Source organism: Megalobrama amblycephala, linkage group LG3, assembly GCF_018812025.1.
Source record: "Megalobrama amblycephala isolate DHTTF-2021 linkage group LG3, ASM1881202v1, whole genome shotgun sequence".
Classification (NCBI taxonomy): Eukaryota; Metazoa; Chordata; class Actinopteri; order Cypriniformes; family Xenocyprididae; genus Megalobrama; species Megalobrama amblycephala.
Genome location: NC_063046.1, coordinates 18,148,604 through 18,161,785, shown reverse-complemented (window position 1 = coordinate 18,161,785; position 13,182 = coordinate 18,148,604). Strand labels below are relative to the sequence as shown.

Sequence of the window (13,182 nt, the reverse complement as noted above, 5' to 3'; positions counted from 1 at the left end):
GCCTTACTGATTAATAACACGTATATAAAAACAATCCCTCTTCTGACAAGGTGTATAGAGTGTGAACTGTGTTAATGAAGAAAAAATAGGCCTGCTGACTTTATTAATGAATGGATGTGTCATTCAAGCGCACCCTTTTTTTCATTCGGGTACAACTACATCCGGTGCTGAAGTCAGTGGCTCCATTGAAGGATGGTAAAAAAAAAACTTAGTTCACCCAAAATGAAATTTCTGTCATTAATTACTTCACCCTCATGTTGTTCCACACCTGTAAGACCTTCATTCATCTTCGGAACACAAATTAAGATATTTTTGATGAAATCCGATGGCTCAGTGAGGCCTCCATTGACAGCAAGATAATTAACACTTTCAATGCCCAGAAAGCTACTAAAGACATTTAAAACAGTTCATGTGATCACAGTGGTCAACCTTAATGGTATGAAGTGACGAGAATACTTTTTATGCACCAAAAAACAAAATAACAACTTCAACAATATCTAGTGATGGGCGATTTCAAAACACTGCTTCATGAAGCTTTACCAATCTTTTGTTTTGAATCAGTGGTTCGGAGTGTGTATTAAACTGCTAAAGTCATGTGAACCATTGAAACTTCGAAAGGTTTTGAAACACTTAAGCCTCATTTACCGAAATCAAGTGACTTTGGCAGTTTGATCAAAGACACAAGACATGTCACTCGTATTGTTTTGAATGGGAGCAGTGTTGCCAACTATTTTCAAAGGAAAGTAGCTAAAGCCTGCCCAAAAAGTCGCTAAATGTCGCTAGATGACGTCATGTGTCAATTAACATATTCGTGACGTCATCACGTCGGTTGCATTCTGCCTTCCTAATGTGTTTTCTCCTATGGTTTTCTCTCCTAATCCGTGCTCACATACTGTATTTTAATACAATATAACAATATAGCCGAATATCAAATAAAGCTGCTCTCATTTCAATTATTTATATATATATATATATATATATATATATATATATATATATATATATAATTTTTTTTTTTTTTTTTTTTTTTTGGTCAGGCAACAGAACGAGTAAGATATAGTGAATGACTACATTATATATGTAAATTACATGAATCCAGAAAGATAAGCACACGAGAAAAATGGAAATCAAAACGGCAAAATTAAATTCTTTTATTAAATATAAAACAAAGGAGAATCAGAAATAGTGTTTGGTCCGTGGCAACACTACAGTGTGCGTGTGTAGCTCACTCAGTCAGATGCCATGCACTCGTGCTGCTGCTTCTCTCAGCCACTCACTGAACAGAGTAGACGCTGAGAGAGGTGTGACGGCAGCGGGAAAGCAAGACCTCGCGCTCACGGGACATTGCTGGTGACATCTGGAAAGTTCCTGAGGTTTGTGCAAAAAGTCGCTAGATTTGTTGCTAGGCGCTTTTTTGAAAAATAGTCGCTAAAGGGGTCTGAAAAGTCGCTAAATCTAGCGACAAAGTCGCTAAGTTGGCAACACTGAATGGGAGACAGTGTAACGCGCAATATGGCGGAATAAGTCCCGCCTTCAAAATAAGAGCCAATCGCCGACTAGTAAAGTCATCGTGTCACTGCAGCGGCCGTTAGAAGCACTGGTTTCTATAGAAACAGTCAGACGCGCGCCTCTGAAATGAGGCACAAGAGACGCGCATTTAGGTCTGCGCATGCGCATTAGCTTGATCCAGCCTAAAAAATAGTTTTTTTTGGCATGATTCGAGCGTTTGGAAAAAAAATTATGAGACAGTTGTTGTCAGAATTCATTGGTAATTTCAAATATGAAATTTAATCGAAAGCTTGGCAAACAGCTTTGGAAAATTTGATGTTTCACCATTCAAAGAGATAGGAGCTGCATGGATGCCCAGGATGCCCGAGAGGCGTTTCAAAGATGGCCGCCGAGTGAAATGACTTGTCTTAAAGGGACTTTGGTTTGATACACACTCCAAACCACTGATTTGAAATTAAAGATTCGGAAATCTTCATGAAGCAGTGTTTTGAAATCACCCATCACTGGATATTGTTGAATAAAGTCATTATTTTATTTTATTTGCGTACAAAAAGTATTATCGTCACTTCATAACATTAAGGTTGAACCACTGTATGAACTGTTTCAAATGCCCAGAAAGTACTAAAGACATATTTAAAAGTGTTATCTTGCTGTCAGTGGAGGCCTCACTGAGCCATCGGATTTCACCAAAAATATCTTAATGGGTGTGAAACGACACGAGGGTGAGTAAATAATGACAGAAATTTCATTTTTGGCTGAACTAACCCTTTAATGGGAACGTTAGCAAAACGTTCTTAGAACATATTTTTGTCAGCGGGATATTATAAAAATAAATAATAGGCTAATATTGTTTGTTTGTAATATTTTGGCCAGTAATAAAATCAGCTTATGTATGAACAATGAAATAAGTGTATGTGTGCACAAGGACAGAGACACAGCTGCTTTACTTCAATATGGAACAGGTCTTCATGGCATGTCTGGGACTCATTTCAAACATTTCATCCTCTCAAACCTGCCACCAGACTGCCACTGGAGAAAATTCCAGAACAAAGCCATGCAGTCTATCGGCTCTCACGGATAATACCACTGAGTTGACGCTTCCAGATGGACTGTATGCGGGCTTTGTTGCATTAATTCCAACAGCATGTAGATTGTGGGACATACTTTGAACCGCGTGCCTAAAGAATGCATTTGATAGCCGCGCCATCACTCGTACAGACAGGAGAGTGCGTCATCATGGTGTACGGAAACTTCGACACCTGTCTGTGGCTCTCAGTGTGACTGTGCTTTCTCAGGTAATTAGTGTCTGCACGGGTGACGCATTTTAACGTGTCGTAGTTCAAAGTGATCCCTAGAAATTCTGAGAGAAATGTAACCAAAGATTATTATTTATTTTATTTAATTTTTATTTTATTTTACAAGACAAATGTAAGACATTGTAATACACATCAGAGCATAAACAAAGAGTGTAACCAAAGATTTTTGCGTATGTTGAGAAAAATTCCATTTCGCAAAAATGCAAATGAGTAATATAATTAGGCCTACGAGTGTTTAAATGAAAACCTGACAATAACAATAAGCTTCATGAAAACTCAGCTTTATTTAGCATGTTATGTAACATTGCAATGTGAAGAGAAAATGCTAGACCCTACAGCAGAGATCTTAAACACAGTAAAATGAAATGAAATAAAATGAACCCAAGCAATAAAGAAAGAAAAATCACACCGAAGCACAAACCATGGGATGTGAGTGAGAAACAGGGAGCACAAACAAATGAAGAAAACCACTAAAATATTTCTTGGCGGTCATTTGATCACGGACATGTCATAGGGATCAGTTTCAGGACAGAAGACAGAAAAAGGACAGTGTCACAGTTTCTCCAAACCCACTACGTCTCTCTCATTTCTTGATGTCTTCTTTTGTGATTTGAGCTGCGATGAAGTGAAAGAACCGTTATTAGATTACATCCTGCGTTTACATAGAAAAAAAGAAAAAGGCTACCACTGTAGAATTACCGATGGCTCCGTGAGGCCTGCATAGCCAGCAATGACATTTCGTCTCTCAAGATCCATAAAGGTACTAAAAACATATTTAAATCAGTTCATGTGAGTACAGTGGTTCAATATTAATATTATAAAGCGACAAGAATATTTTTGGTGCGCCAAAAAAACAAAATATAGTGTTTTTATAGCCTATATAGTGATGGCCGATTTCAAAACACTGCTTCAGGAAGCTTCGGAGCGTTATGAATCAGTGTATCGAATCAGCTGTTCGGAGCGCCAAAGTCACGTGATTTCAGCAGTTTGACAGTTTGACACGCGATCCGAATCATGATTCGATACACTGATTCATAATGCTCCGAAGCTTCATGAAGCAGTGTTTTGAAATCGACCATCACTATATAAGTTGTTTTTTTGTTTTTTTTCGCTTTAAAATATTAATATTGAACCACTGTACTCACATTAACTTATTTAAATATGTTTATTTTTAAATATGTTTATATTTAGTACATTAATGGATCTTTGCTAACTATGGAGGCCTCACTGAGCCATCGGATTTCAACAAAAATATCTTAATTTGTGTTCCAAAGATGAACGAAGGTCTTACGGGTGTGGGACGGCATGAGGGTAAGTAATAAATGACAGAATTTTCATTTTTGGGTGAACTAACCCTTTAAATGATGTTTAAAACAATTCATTATACATCTGAGTGATCTACAACAAACCTGCATGCATTTCAGAGATCTGTCTTCAAATTGTATGAACCCATTTTTGTCAATTTTGTCATACAACTGTATTGGACATTGTGAGATAAGAAGTTTTATGTTTTATGAATTATTCTTTAAAAACATTTAGATAGATACTGTGGAAATGTTCAGTGTCCAATAAGTATATAATATCTTATAAGACGAAAAAACATGGATTAGTGCACCTGTTGAAATTGTTTAGATATACACATCTGTTCAAAAGGATGGTGTCAGCAAAATTTTATTAAACTTATGTTTTTTAAAGTTTTTTTCTAATGTATTTTTTAAAGAAATTAATACTTTTATTCAGCAAAGGCTCATTACATTGATCAAAAATGACAGTAAAGACTTTAAAATTGTTATTGTTATTTGACAACATTATTGTTTTTACTGTATTTTTTGATCAAATAAATGCAGCATTGTTGAGTTTCTTTCAAAAACACTAAAAAAATTATACAGATCAGAGGTGTACTTCAACAGTATGTGCAACACTAATATTAGTTCTGTCAGTATCTGGTGGCTCACAGACCTTCTCATTTCTTTAATTGTGCTTCCTTGTGTCCTTTCCTCACATCACATTTACCTTCTCCGTCTCAACACTCAAAGGAAGGATTCAAGGATCAGATGCAAGGACATAGGCATCATAGCAACATTCTGTTGCACTTTATTTTATATTACGTACTAAGAAATTACTGGGTAATATTAGGTAGCATGGGTTAAGGTTAGGTTTAGTGGTATAGGTTCAGGGTTAGTACCTAATTATTACCCAGTTATTGCAATTACTATAATAAGTACATAGTATGTACAAGGGTAACAGGACTTTTAGAGAATAGATATGTCCTTCATGATGGTGGAGTTTGATCGATTTCAGTATTGAGAAGCACACAGACAGGTTGAGAGAGTCGAGTGTTTTGTTAATGAAAGTGCAGGCAGTGTGGGTGTGATGGCAACACATGGGGCATCGTCATGCTTACCTTGGACACATTTCACACAGAGCAAACATGAGCTTACTGTTTACTCACGGACGGAGGGACTGAGGACGGTAGGGAATGTGATGGGAAACAGGAAGTAAGGAGGAAGTATTAAAGTGTGACACACATCAGGAATCATGGATCACTAGAAAGAGATCCATTCTGGACCTTCAGACACACCTCTAGGTCCAATCCAAGGGTTATTAACCATAATAAAACATTTGGATTTATGCCAGGACATGTCATCCATGTTTCTTAATTTTGTTTGCTGTTCTAGGATATTTTTTTTTTTTTTTTAACTCACAGCACACGCTGTTTTAACATTTTTAAAATAAAATGTTAATATAGCTGCGAGCAGCGATGGCGGGCCCAAGCCCGGTGGCACCGCCACCCCGGTGGCTTCAGGGCAACTGTGCACAGCGGGCAATAGGCACTTAAAACGGTTAAACATCAAAGGACTATGTCAAATTCACTCCACATTTACTGCACTACAAGGTGCCACTATAGAGCCCCTCCTCCCTGCCCATTTTCAAAGGATTACATGTGCCAAGTTTTAACATTATTCTGATGAATTTTGAAGCAAATCAGGTAAAAATAAGAGGGTGATCTCAATGTATGCTGAAAGTGACACATTTTCTGCTTCCAGTTGGTGGCGCTATTACTTTGAATCACAATAGTCACATCCATGTGATCAGCCTTGTACAACGAAGACTAAGCCGAAGTTTCATCAAAATCAATTAATGTATGCAGAAGTTATAACACTTTGTTTCCCTTTTCTTGCCATAAATTCGTTGCCTCGCCACGGCCAAACCGTTTGAGATATCCAAAATCCGTTTGCAATTAAACAACTTCAATGTGTTAGCAACAAGTTAAAAAAAGTTTGGTGTAAATTGGATAAACCCTGTAGGAGCAGTAGTATAAAATTCATAGCCTGTTTTTTCAAAAAATTAACATTCAAACCAAAATAGCTGACTTCCTGTTGGTCGGAGCTAATGAATGTAAATTAGAAAATTGTCCGGCTTGATGAGAACAATATGTGTACCGAGTTTGGTGATTGTAGGAAAAACTAACCCCCCCACTTTTGTCAAAAGGTGGCGCTACTGAGCCCCTCCACCACGCCCATTTCTATGGCTTTGTCCATGTCTACTGGTTGACAATATTGATGTGTGTGTCGAGTTTCATGCAATTTGAAGCATGTTAAGAGCCTCAAAAACACTCAAGAATATTATTACAGTTTGACCTGTTGCCATGGCAACAATATTTCAAATATCAAAAATCCTGTCATAGGTCTACATCTGCTGTGTATTGACATTACACTGATGAAGTTTGAAGCAAATCAGGTAAAAATAAGAGGGTGATCTCAAAACATTTCAAAAAGTGATACACTTCCTGCTGCCAGTTGGTGGCGCTATAACTTTGACTCACAATAGTCACATCCATGTGATCAGACTCCTATAACGAACACACTCGTGAAGTTTCATAAAGATCAATATATGTATGCAGACGTTATAACACATTTCCTGTTTCCTTTTTCTCGCCATAAATTCGTTGCCTCGCCACGGCCAAACCGTTCGAGATATCAAAAATCCCCTGGCAATTTTTAATCATCAGTGTCTTGACTTCATGCTGACCGAGTTTGGTGGCGATCGGATTAATCGTCTAGGAGGAGTATATCAAATTCCAGAGCATGCGTTTTTCAAACAACCCTTAATAGCTGACTTCCTGTTGGCGTGGTGTTTAACTTAGAGCACGAAAGTTGTTCGGCCCGATGAGGTCTATATGTGTACTGAGTTTCATACTAATACGTGCAAGCGTGTTTAATATATGGACCAAATTTTCAGACTTTTTTCAAGGGGGCGCTGTCGAGCCCCCCTGCCACGCCCGGGTACCAGCCTCTCCGGCGTCCTAATGGCCGCGGATTCCAATGTGTGTGCCAATTTTCAAGAGTTTTTGAGCATGTTAAGGCCCCCAAAAAGCCCCGGAAGACGGAAAAAAAATAAAAAAAAAAAAAAAAAAAAAATAATAATAATCCTTAGAAGAACAAGAGGGCCCTGCGCGAATTTTCGCTTGGGCCCTAAATACAACATGGATGGATTTTGATCTGTATGTCTTAGCATACATCTTTCATTTGATCATAAGACTGTGCTCTTATGTTCTGTGGTCATTCAGGTGAGTTTCATTCATTCACATTTATACACAATATACCTTTCAAAAATTTTCATTTTATAATGCAACTTATTCATGCGATGGCTAACCTGAATTTTCAGTATCATTACACCAGTCTTCAGTGTCACATGATCCTTAAGAAATCATTCTAATATGCAGTTGTGTGCATCTGAAATAGAAAGCTTTTATAACATTATACACTACCATTCAAAAGTTTGATGTTATTTTCTTAAAGAAATTAATACTTTTATTCAGCAAGTATGCATTAAATGACAGTAGAGACATTTATAATGTTACAAAAGCTTTCTATTTCAGATAAATGCTGTTTTTTGACGTTTCTATTCATCAAAGAATCCTGAAAAAAAAATGTTTTTAGCATTGATAATAAAAAAAGTGTTTCTTGAGCACTAAATCAGAATATCAGAATGATTTCTGAAGGATCATGTGACACTGAAGACTGTAATGATGCTGAAAATTTAGTTTTGCCATCACAGGAATAAATTACATTTTAAAGTATTTTCAAATAGAAAACATTTATTTTAAATTGTAAAACTATTTCACAATGTAACTGTTTAATAAATACAGCCTTGGTGAGCAGAAGGTACTTTTTTTTTTTTTTTAATAATTTAAAAATATCACCGATCTAAAATTTTGAACAGTAGTATATACTTTCAGTGGAATGCTCTGAAATATATAAGACTGAGGAATGTTATAAATAACATGACTATTCCTAATCTACTCACAACAAGAACATTTAAAAAAAAAAAAAAAAAAAAAAAACAGATTACAAATTAATATAGGTACTATTCAAAAATTTGGGGTCAGTATGATTTTTATTTATTTATTTATTTATTTTAAAGAAAAATAAATGAATACTTATTTTTATAAAGGATGTATTAAAGCGATGAGTAGACACTAGATAGAATTTTACATCGTTATAAAAAATTTATTTGAAATAAATGCTGTTCTTTGAACTTTCAATTAATCAAAGAATCCTCAAAAACTGTATCATAGTTTCCACAAAAAAAAGCAATACAACTGTTATCAACATTAATAATAATAATAATAATAATAATAAATGTTTCTTGAGCAATACAGTATATTAGAATAATTTCTGAATTATCATGTGACACTAAATACTAGAGTAATGGCTGTATAAAATTTTAAAATATATTAAAAAAGAAAACAGTCACTGTAAATTGTAGTAATATGTCACAGTATTTCCAGTTCATTTATTTTAATCATAAATAAATTCAGAACTGGTGAGCATAAGATACTTATTTTAAAAAACATTAAAAAATCTTACAACAAACTTCTGAACAGTAGTGTACGGAAGAGGATTAGGGCCAAGCAATAATAAAAAATGAAACCATCTCGAGATTAAAGTTGTTAAATTACGAGAAAAAACTCGTTAAATTTCAAGAAAAAAGTCAAGATAAAATGTTGAGAATAAACTTGTTAAATTACGAGAAAAAAGTTGTTAAATTACGAGAATAAACTCGTTAAATTATGAGAAAAATGTCATTAAATTTCAAGAAAAAAGTCGAGATAAAATGTTGAGAATAAAGTCATTAAATTACGAGAAAAAACTCGTTAAATTTTGAGAAAAAAGTCGAGATAAAATGTTGACAATAAACTCATAATTTAGTTTTTTCTCGTAATTTAACGAGTTTATTCTCGTAATTTAACGACTTTTTTCTCATAATTTAATGACTTTATTCTCAACATTTTATCTCGACTTTTTTCTAAAAATTTAACAAGTTTTTTTCTCGTAATTTAACGAGTTTATTCTCAACATTTTATCTCAACTTTTTTCTCGAAATTTAATGAGTTTTTTCTCGTAATTTAACAAGTTTGTTCTCAACATTTTATCTTGACTTTTTTCTCGAAATTTAACAAGTTTTTTCTCGTAATTTAACGAGTTTATTCTCGTAATTTAACGATTTTTTTCTCGTAATTTAATGACTTCATTCTCAACATTTTATCTCGACTTTTCTCAAAATTTAACGAGTTTTTTCTCGTAATTTAATGACTTTATTCTCAACATTTTATCTCGACTTTTTTCTCGAAATTTAACAAGTTTTTTCTCGTAATTTAACGAGTTTTTTCTCGTAATTTAACGAGTTTATTCTCGTAATTTAACGAGTTTATTCTCGTAATTTAACGACTTTTTTCTCGTAATTTAATGACTTCATTCTCAACATTTTATCTCGACTTTTCTCAAAATTTAACGAGTTTATTCTCGTAATTTAATGACTTCATTCTCAACATTTTATCTCGACTTTTCTCAAAATTTAACAAGTTTTTTTCTCGTAATTTAACAAGTTTATTCTCAATATTTTATCTAGACTTTTTTCTCGAAATTTAATGAGTTTTTTCTCGTAATTTAATGACTTTATTCTCAACATTTTATCTCGACTTTTTTCTCGAAATTTAACAACTTTAATCTTTTAAACTTTAAACTTTAATTTTTTATTATTGCTTGGCCCTAATCCTCTTCCGTAGTAGTGCAATTACTGGACAAATCAGATTTTACAGTATAACAATGAGAGAATTTTATCATCAAATGATGCTAAGTAAATTTCTCAGTAGGTCTTGAGCTAGAGGCAAGTACTTACGGCGAACTTCCAGTTTGCATTCTACTATGTCTTCTCCGCTGGAGTTGACCGCCTTACACATGTACACACCTCCATCAAACGGACACGGCTTACGGATCTCCAGAGTCAGCACACCCTGATTGCTGAACATACGATACTTGGCCTCATTTGTGATGTCCATCTTGTTTTTGTACCATGTGATTTTAGGCTGCACAAAACAATGAGATGGATTTAGAAACAGGTCTTTACAATTTTCTTACATAAACATTATAGATAAGATAGCTATCCAAATCTTACTTTTTTTTTCTTTTCTCAAACCAGCTATCATCTGGGTTAAGATACTAGCTTGTAATATATAGTATTTATCAGAATTATGTGTAAAACAAAACAAAGCTGTCAAACATTTAAAGAGCAGGGTAATATGATTCTGTATTTTTGTAATTTGAACAACATGGTCAAAAATAAATAGACTAATCTGAATTCTTAACAGGTTGGGCCTTTTCCGCTTTTGGGATGAATTGTAATGCGGACTGTGAGCCAAACCCCATTAGTGACCTCACTGATGCTTTTGTGTCTGAATGAGAGCAGAAGCCCACAGTTACATTCATTTCAGTTTGAAATGAAATGCTATGCTAAACAAGTACAAATGAGTGTGATATTTTGGTGTGCTCATACTTTTGGCTATATGGTGCATAACCACTGAATTAAGATCATGCATGCTCACCTTAGGGATGCCTCTTACGGAGCAGCTGAGTGTAGCGTTGTATCCAGATATAACTGAGCGACTCACAAGAGGATGTGTGAACTTGGGGGCCTCAGAAAAATCATGCTCTTTGTAGGAAGGATGCTTATACACAATGCCTGTAAATATCAGGAGATCTGGGTAAGCCACATGGGAATTAGAAAAACCTTTAAAATACAAACAGTCTAACCATCAGATTCTAGCAGAAGTTTTCTTGCTGTCTACACTGCATACTAGTGAGAAGGCATGAGAATCTAGTGTATCTGGGCACAAATGGTCACCTGTTTTCTGGATGTAGGCACTGTCTTTGGAAAGGCAAGGCTCTGGACTCAGACCCACCATGTTTATGGCGTACACACGAAACACATACTCATTCCCCATGATCAGGTCTGACACCACACAGTTAGTGCGACGATATTGATCATACACAGTGTACCATTCCTGCCAAGAAAAGAAAACACATAAACATAGTCATATATTGTGTACCACACTGTGAGACATCCTTTACTGTGATTAAAAGCTATATCTGTTCTTCTCTGAAACTGACTAGACCAAAACATTTTGTCAAAAATATCTGGTACATGAAAATGATTCATATATTTTATATGTACATAAACTACTGTACTTTTACGTGAGTAAAAGCATTTACAAAAGATTTTTATTCATCAAAGAATGCATCACATTTTCTACAACAATATTAAGCAGCACAACTGTTTTCAACACTTATATTAATGGGAAATGTTTTTTGAGCAGCAAATCAGCATATTAAAATGGTTTCTGAAGAATAATGTGACACAGATGACGCGTTTACAACTGTGATGAGCGCTTATCAGGATCAACTAAACACTGTATTTTCAAAAGTATGTGACGTTCACGGCTCCATTGTTGCAGTAAACTTGCACAATGTCCTTAATTGAATAATTTATTAGATGCATGCCGGTCTGTTATTGTAGGGACATCGACTTTACATTCTACACCCCTATACATGATGCGGAACAGAACTAACTGTGATTGGTTGCGTTACATGTAAGTCAAACTTCCTCTTAGGCGGTCCTTGGCCAATGAAAGCTGCGATAGAGTCCAGACCTTCTGCCGTCAGTTTGAAGGTCTGGCTATGCGAGACTAACGCAAGACTAGTTGTAACCCCACTGCTCAAGAAACCCATTCTAAATCCAGCACTAAATCCTGAAAATTACAGACCTGTATTCCTTCTTCCATTCATTGCTAAAACATTTGAACGAGTCGTGTTCAACCAAGTCTCTACCTTTCTTACACAGAACAACCTCCTGGACAACAACTAGTTTGTGTTCAATAGAGGCCCCTCAACTGAGACTGCCCTGCTCTCGGTTATTGAAGCTCTAAGAGTGGCAAGAGCAGCTTCCACATTCTCAGTACTCATCCTGCTGGATCTGTCTGCTGCTGTTGACACAGTTAACCATCATATCCTCCTGTCAACCCTCATGATGAAGGGCATCTCGGGAACCGCACTCCAATGGTTCAAGTCTTACCTCTCAGGTAGGTCGTGAAGCGGTGAGGTGTTTAAGTCACAACATCTAGCTACTGGGGTGCTTGGATCACTTCTCTTCTTCATCTACATGTCATCACTAGGATCTGTCATTCAGAAACATGTTTTTTCCAATCACTGCTACACTGATGACATACAACTCTACTTCTCATTCCAGCAAGATGATCCGATGGTAACTGCTCGCATCTCTGCCTGCCTGACAGACATTTCCTGCTGGATGAAGGACCAAAACCTTCAACTCAAACTTGCAAAGACAGAACTGCTTGTGATCTCAGCCAACCCAGCACTTCATCACAACTTCTCCATTCAGCTAGGTTCATCAACTATTCCATTCAGAATCAGGACAGCCAGGAACCTTGGAGTTGTGATTGATGATCAGTCTTCACAGACCACATTGCCAATAGCCGCTTGCATCAAATTCAAGGCACTGATGTTTTCCTACAGAACAACCACTAGTTTTGCATCCCTATACCTAAACTCACTACTTCACTACCTATGTGCCCTCCAGAAGCTCATGTTCTGCAAGTGAACGGCCATCCCAAAGGGGCACAAAATCACTTTCACTGACCTTTACCTTGACTGTTCCAAACTGGTAGAATGACCTGCCTAACTCAACCCAAGCTGCTGAGTCTGTAGCCATTTTCAAGAAACTGCTGAAGACGTACCTTTTTCTTCAACACTTGACCCATTAATACTAGCACTTACAATTCTATTTACAGTGCCCTCCATAATTATTGGCACCCTTAGTAATTATGAGCAAAGGCAGCTGTGAAAATAAATCTGCATTGTTTATCCTTTTGATCTTTCATTCAAAAAATTCACAAAATTCTAACCTTTCATTGAAGGGAAACAGTTGAAAGTGGGGGAAACTCACATTATGAAATAAATGTTTTTCTCCAATACATGTTGGCCACAATTATTGGCAC

At 35.9% G+C, this 13,182-nt stretch overlaps 1 protein-coding gene across 8 annotated transcripts in view; it reads right to left on the bottom strand.

The window, feature by feature from the left end:
* Window positions 1-3,090: 3,090 nt before the first annotated feature.
* The window catches only part of mybpc3 (myosin binding protein C3), a 42,973-nt gene continuing 32,881 nt past the window's right edge, over window positions 3,091-13,182 (bottom strand). For 7 of the 8 annotated variants that reach the window (XM_048184391.1, XM_048184395.1, XM_048184393.1 and 4 more), the window contains 4 exons: window positions 11,013-11,172; window positions 10,714-10,850; window positions 10,011-10,197; window positions 3,091-3,440 (listed from right to left, as the gene is read on the bottom strand). In XM_048184391.1, coding sequence (XP_048040348.1) covers window positions 3,409-3,440; window positions 10,011-10,197; window positions 10,714-10,850; window positions 11,013-11,172 — 516 coding nt within the window. In that variant the 3' untranslated portion in view covers window positions 3,091-3,408. Of the gene's footprint in view, window positions 3,441-5,229; window positions 5,289-10,010; window positions 10,198-10,713; window positions 10,851-11,012; window positions 11,173-13,182 lie in introns of all 8 variants that reach the window. The other variant, XM_048184392.1, reaches the window with a different exon arrangement.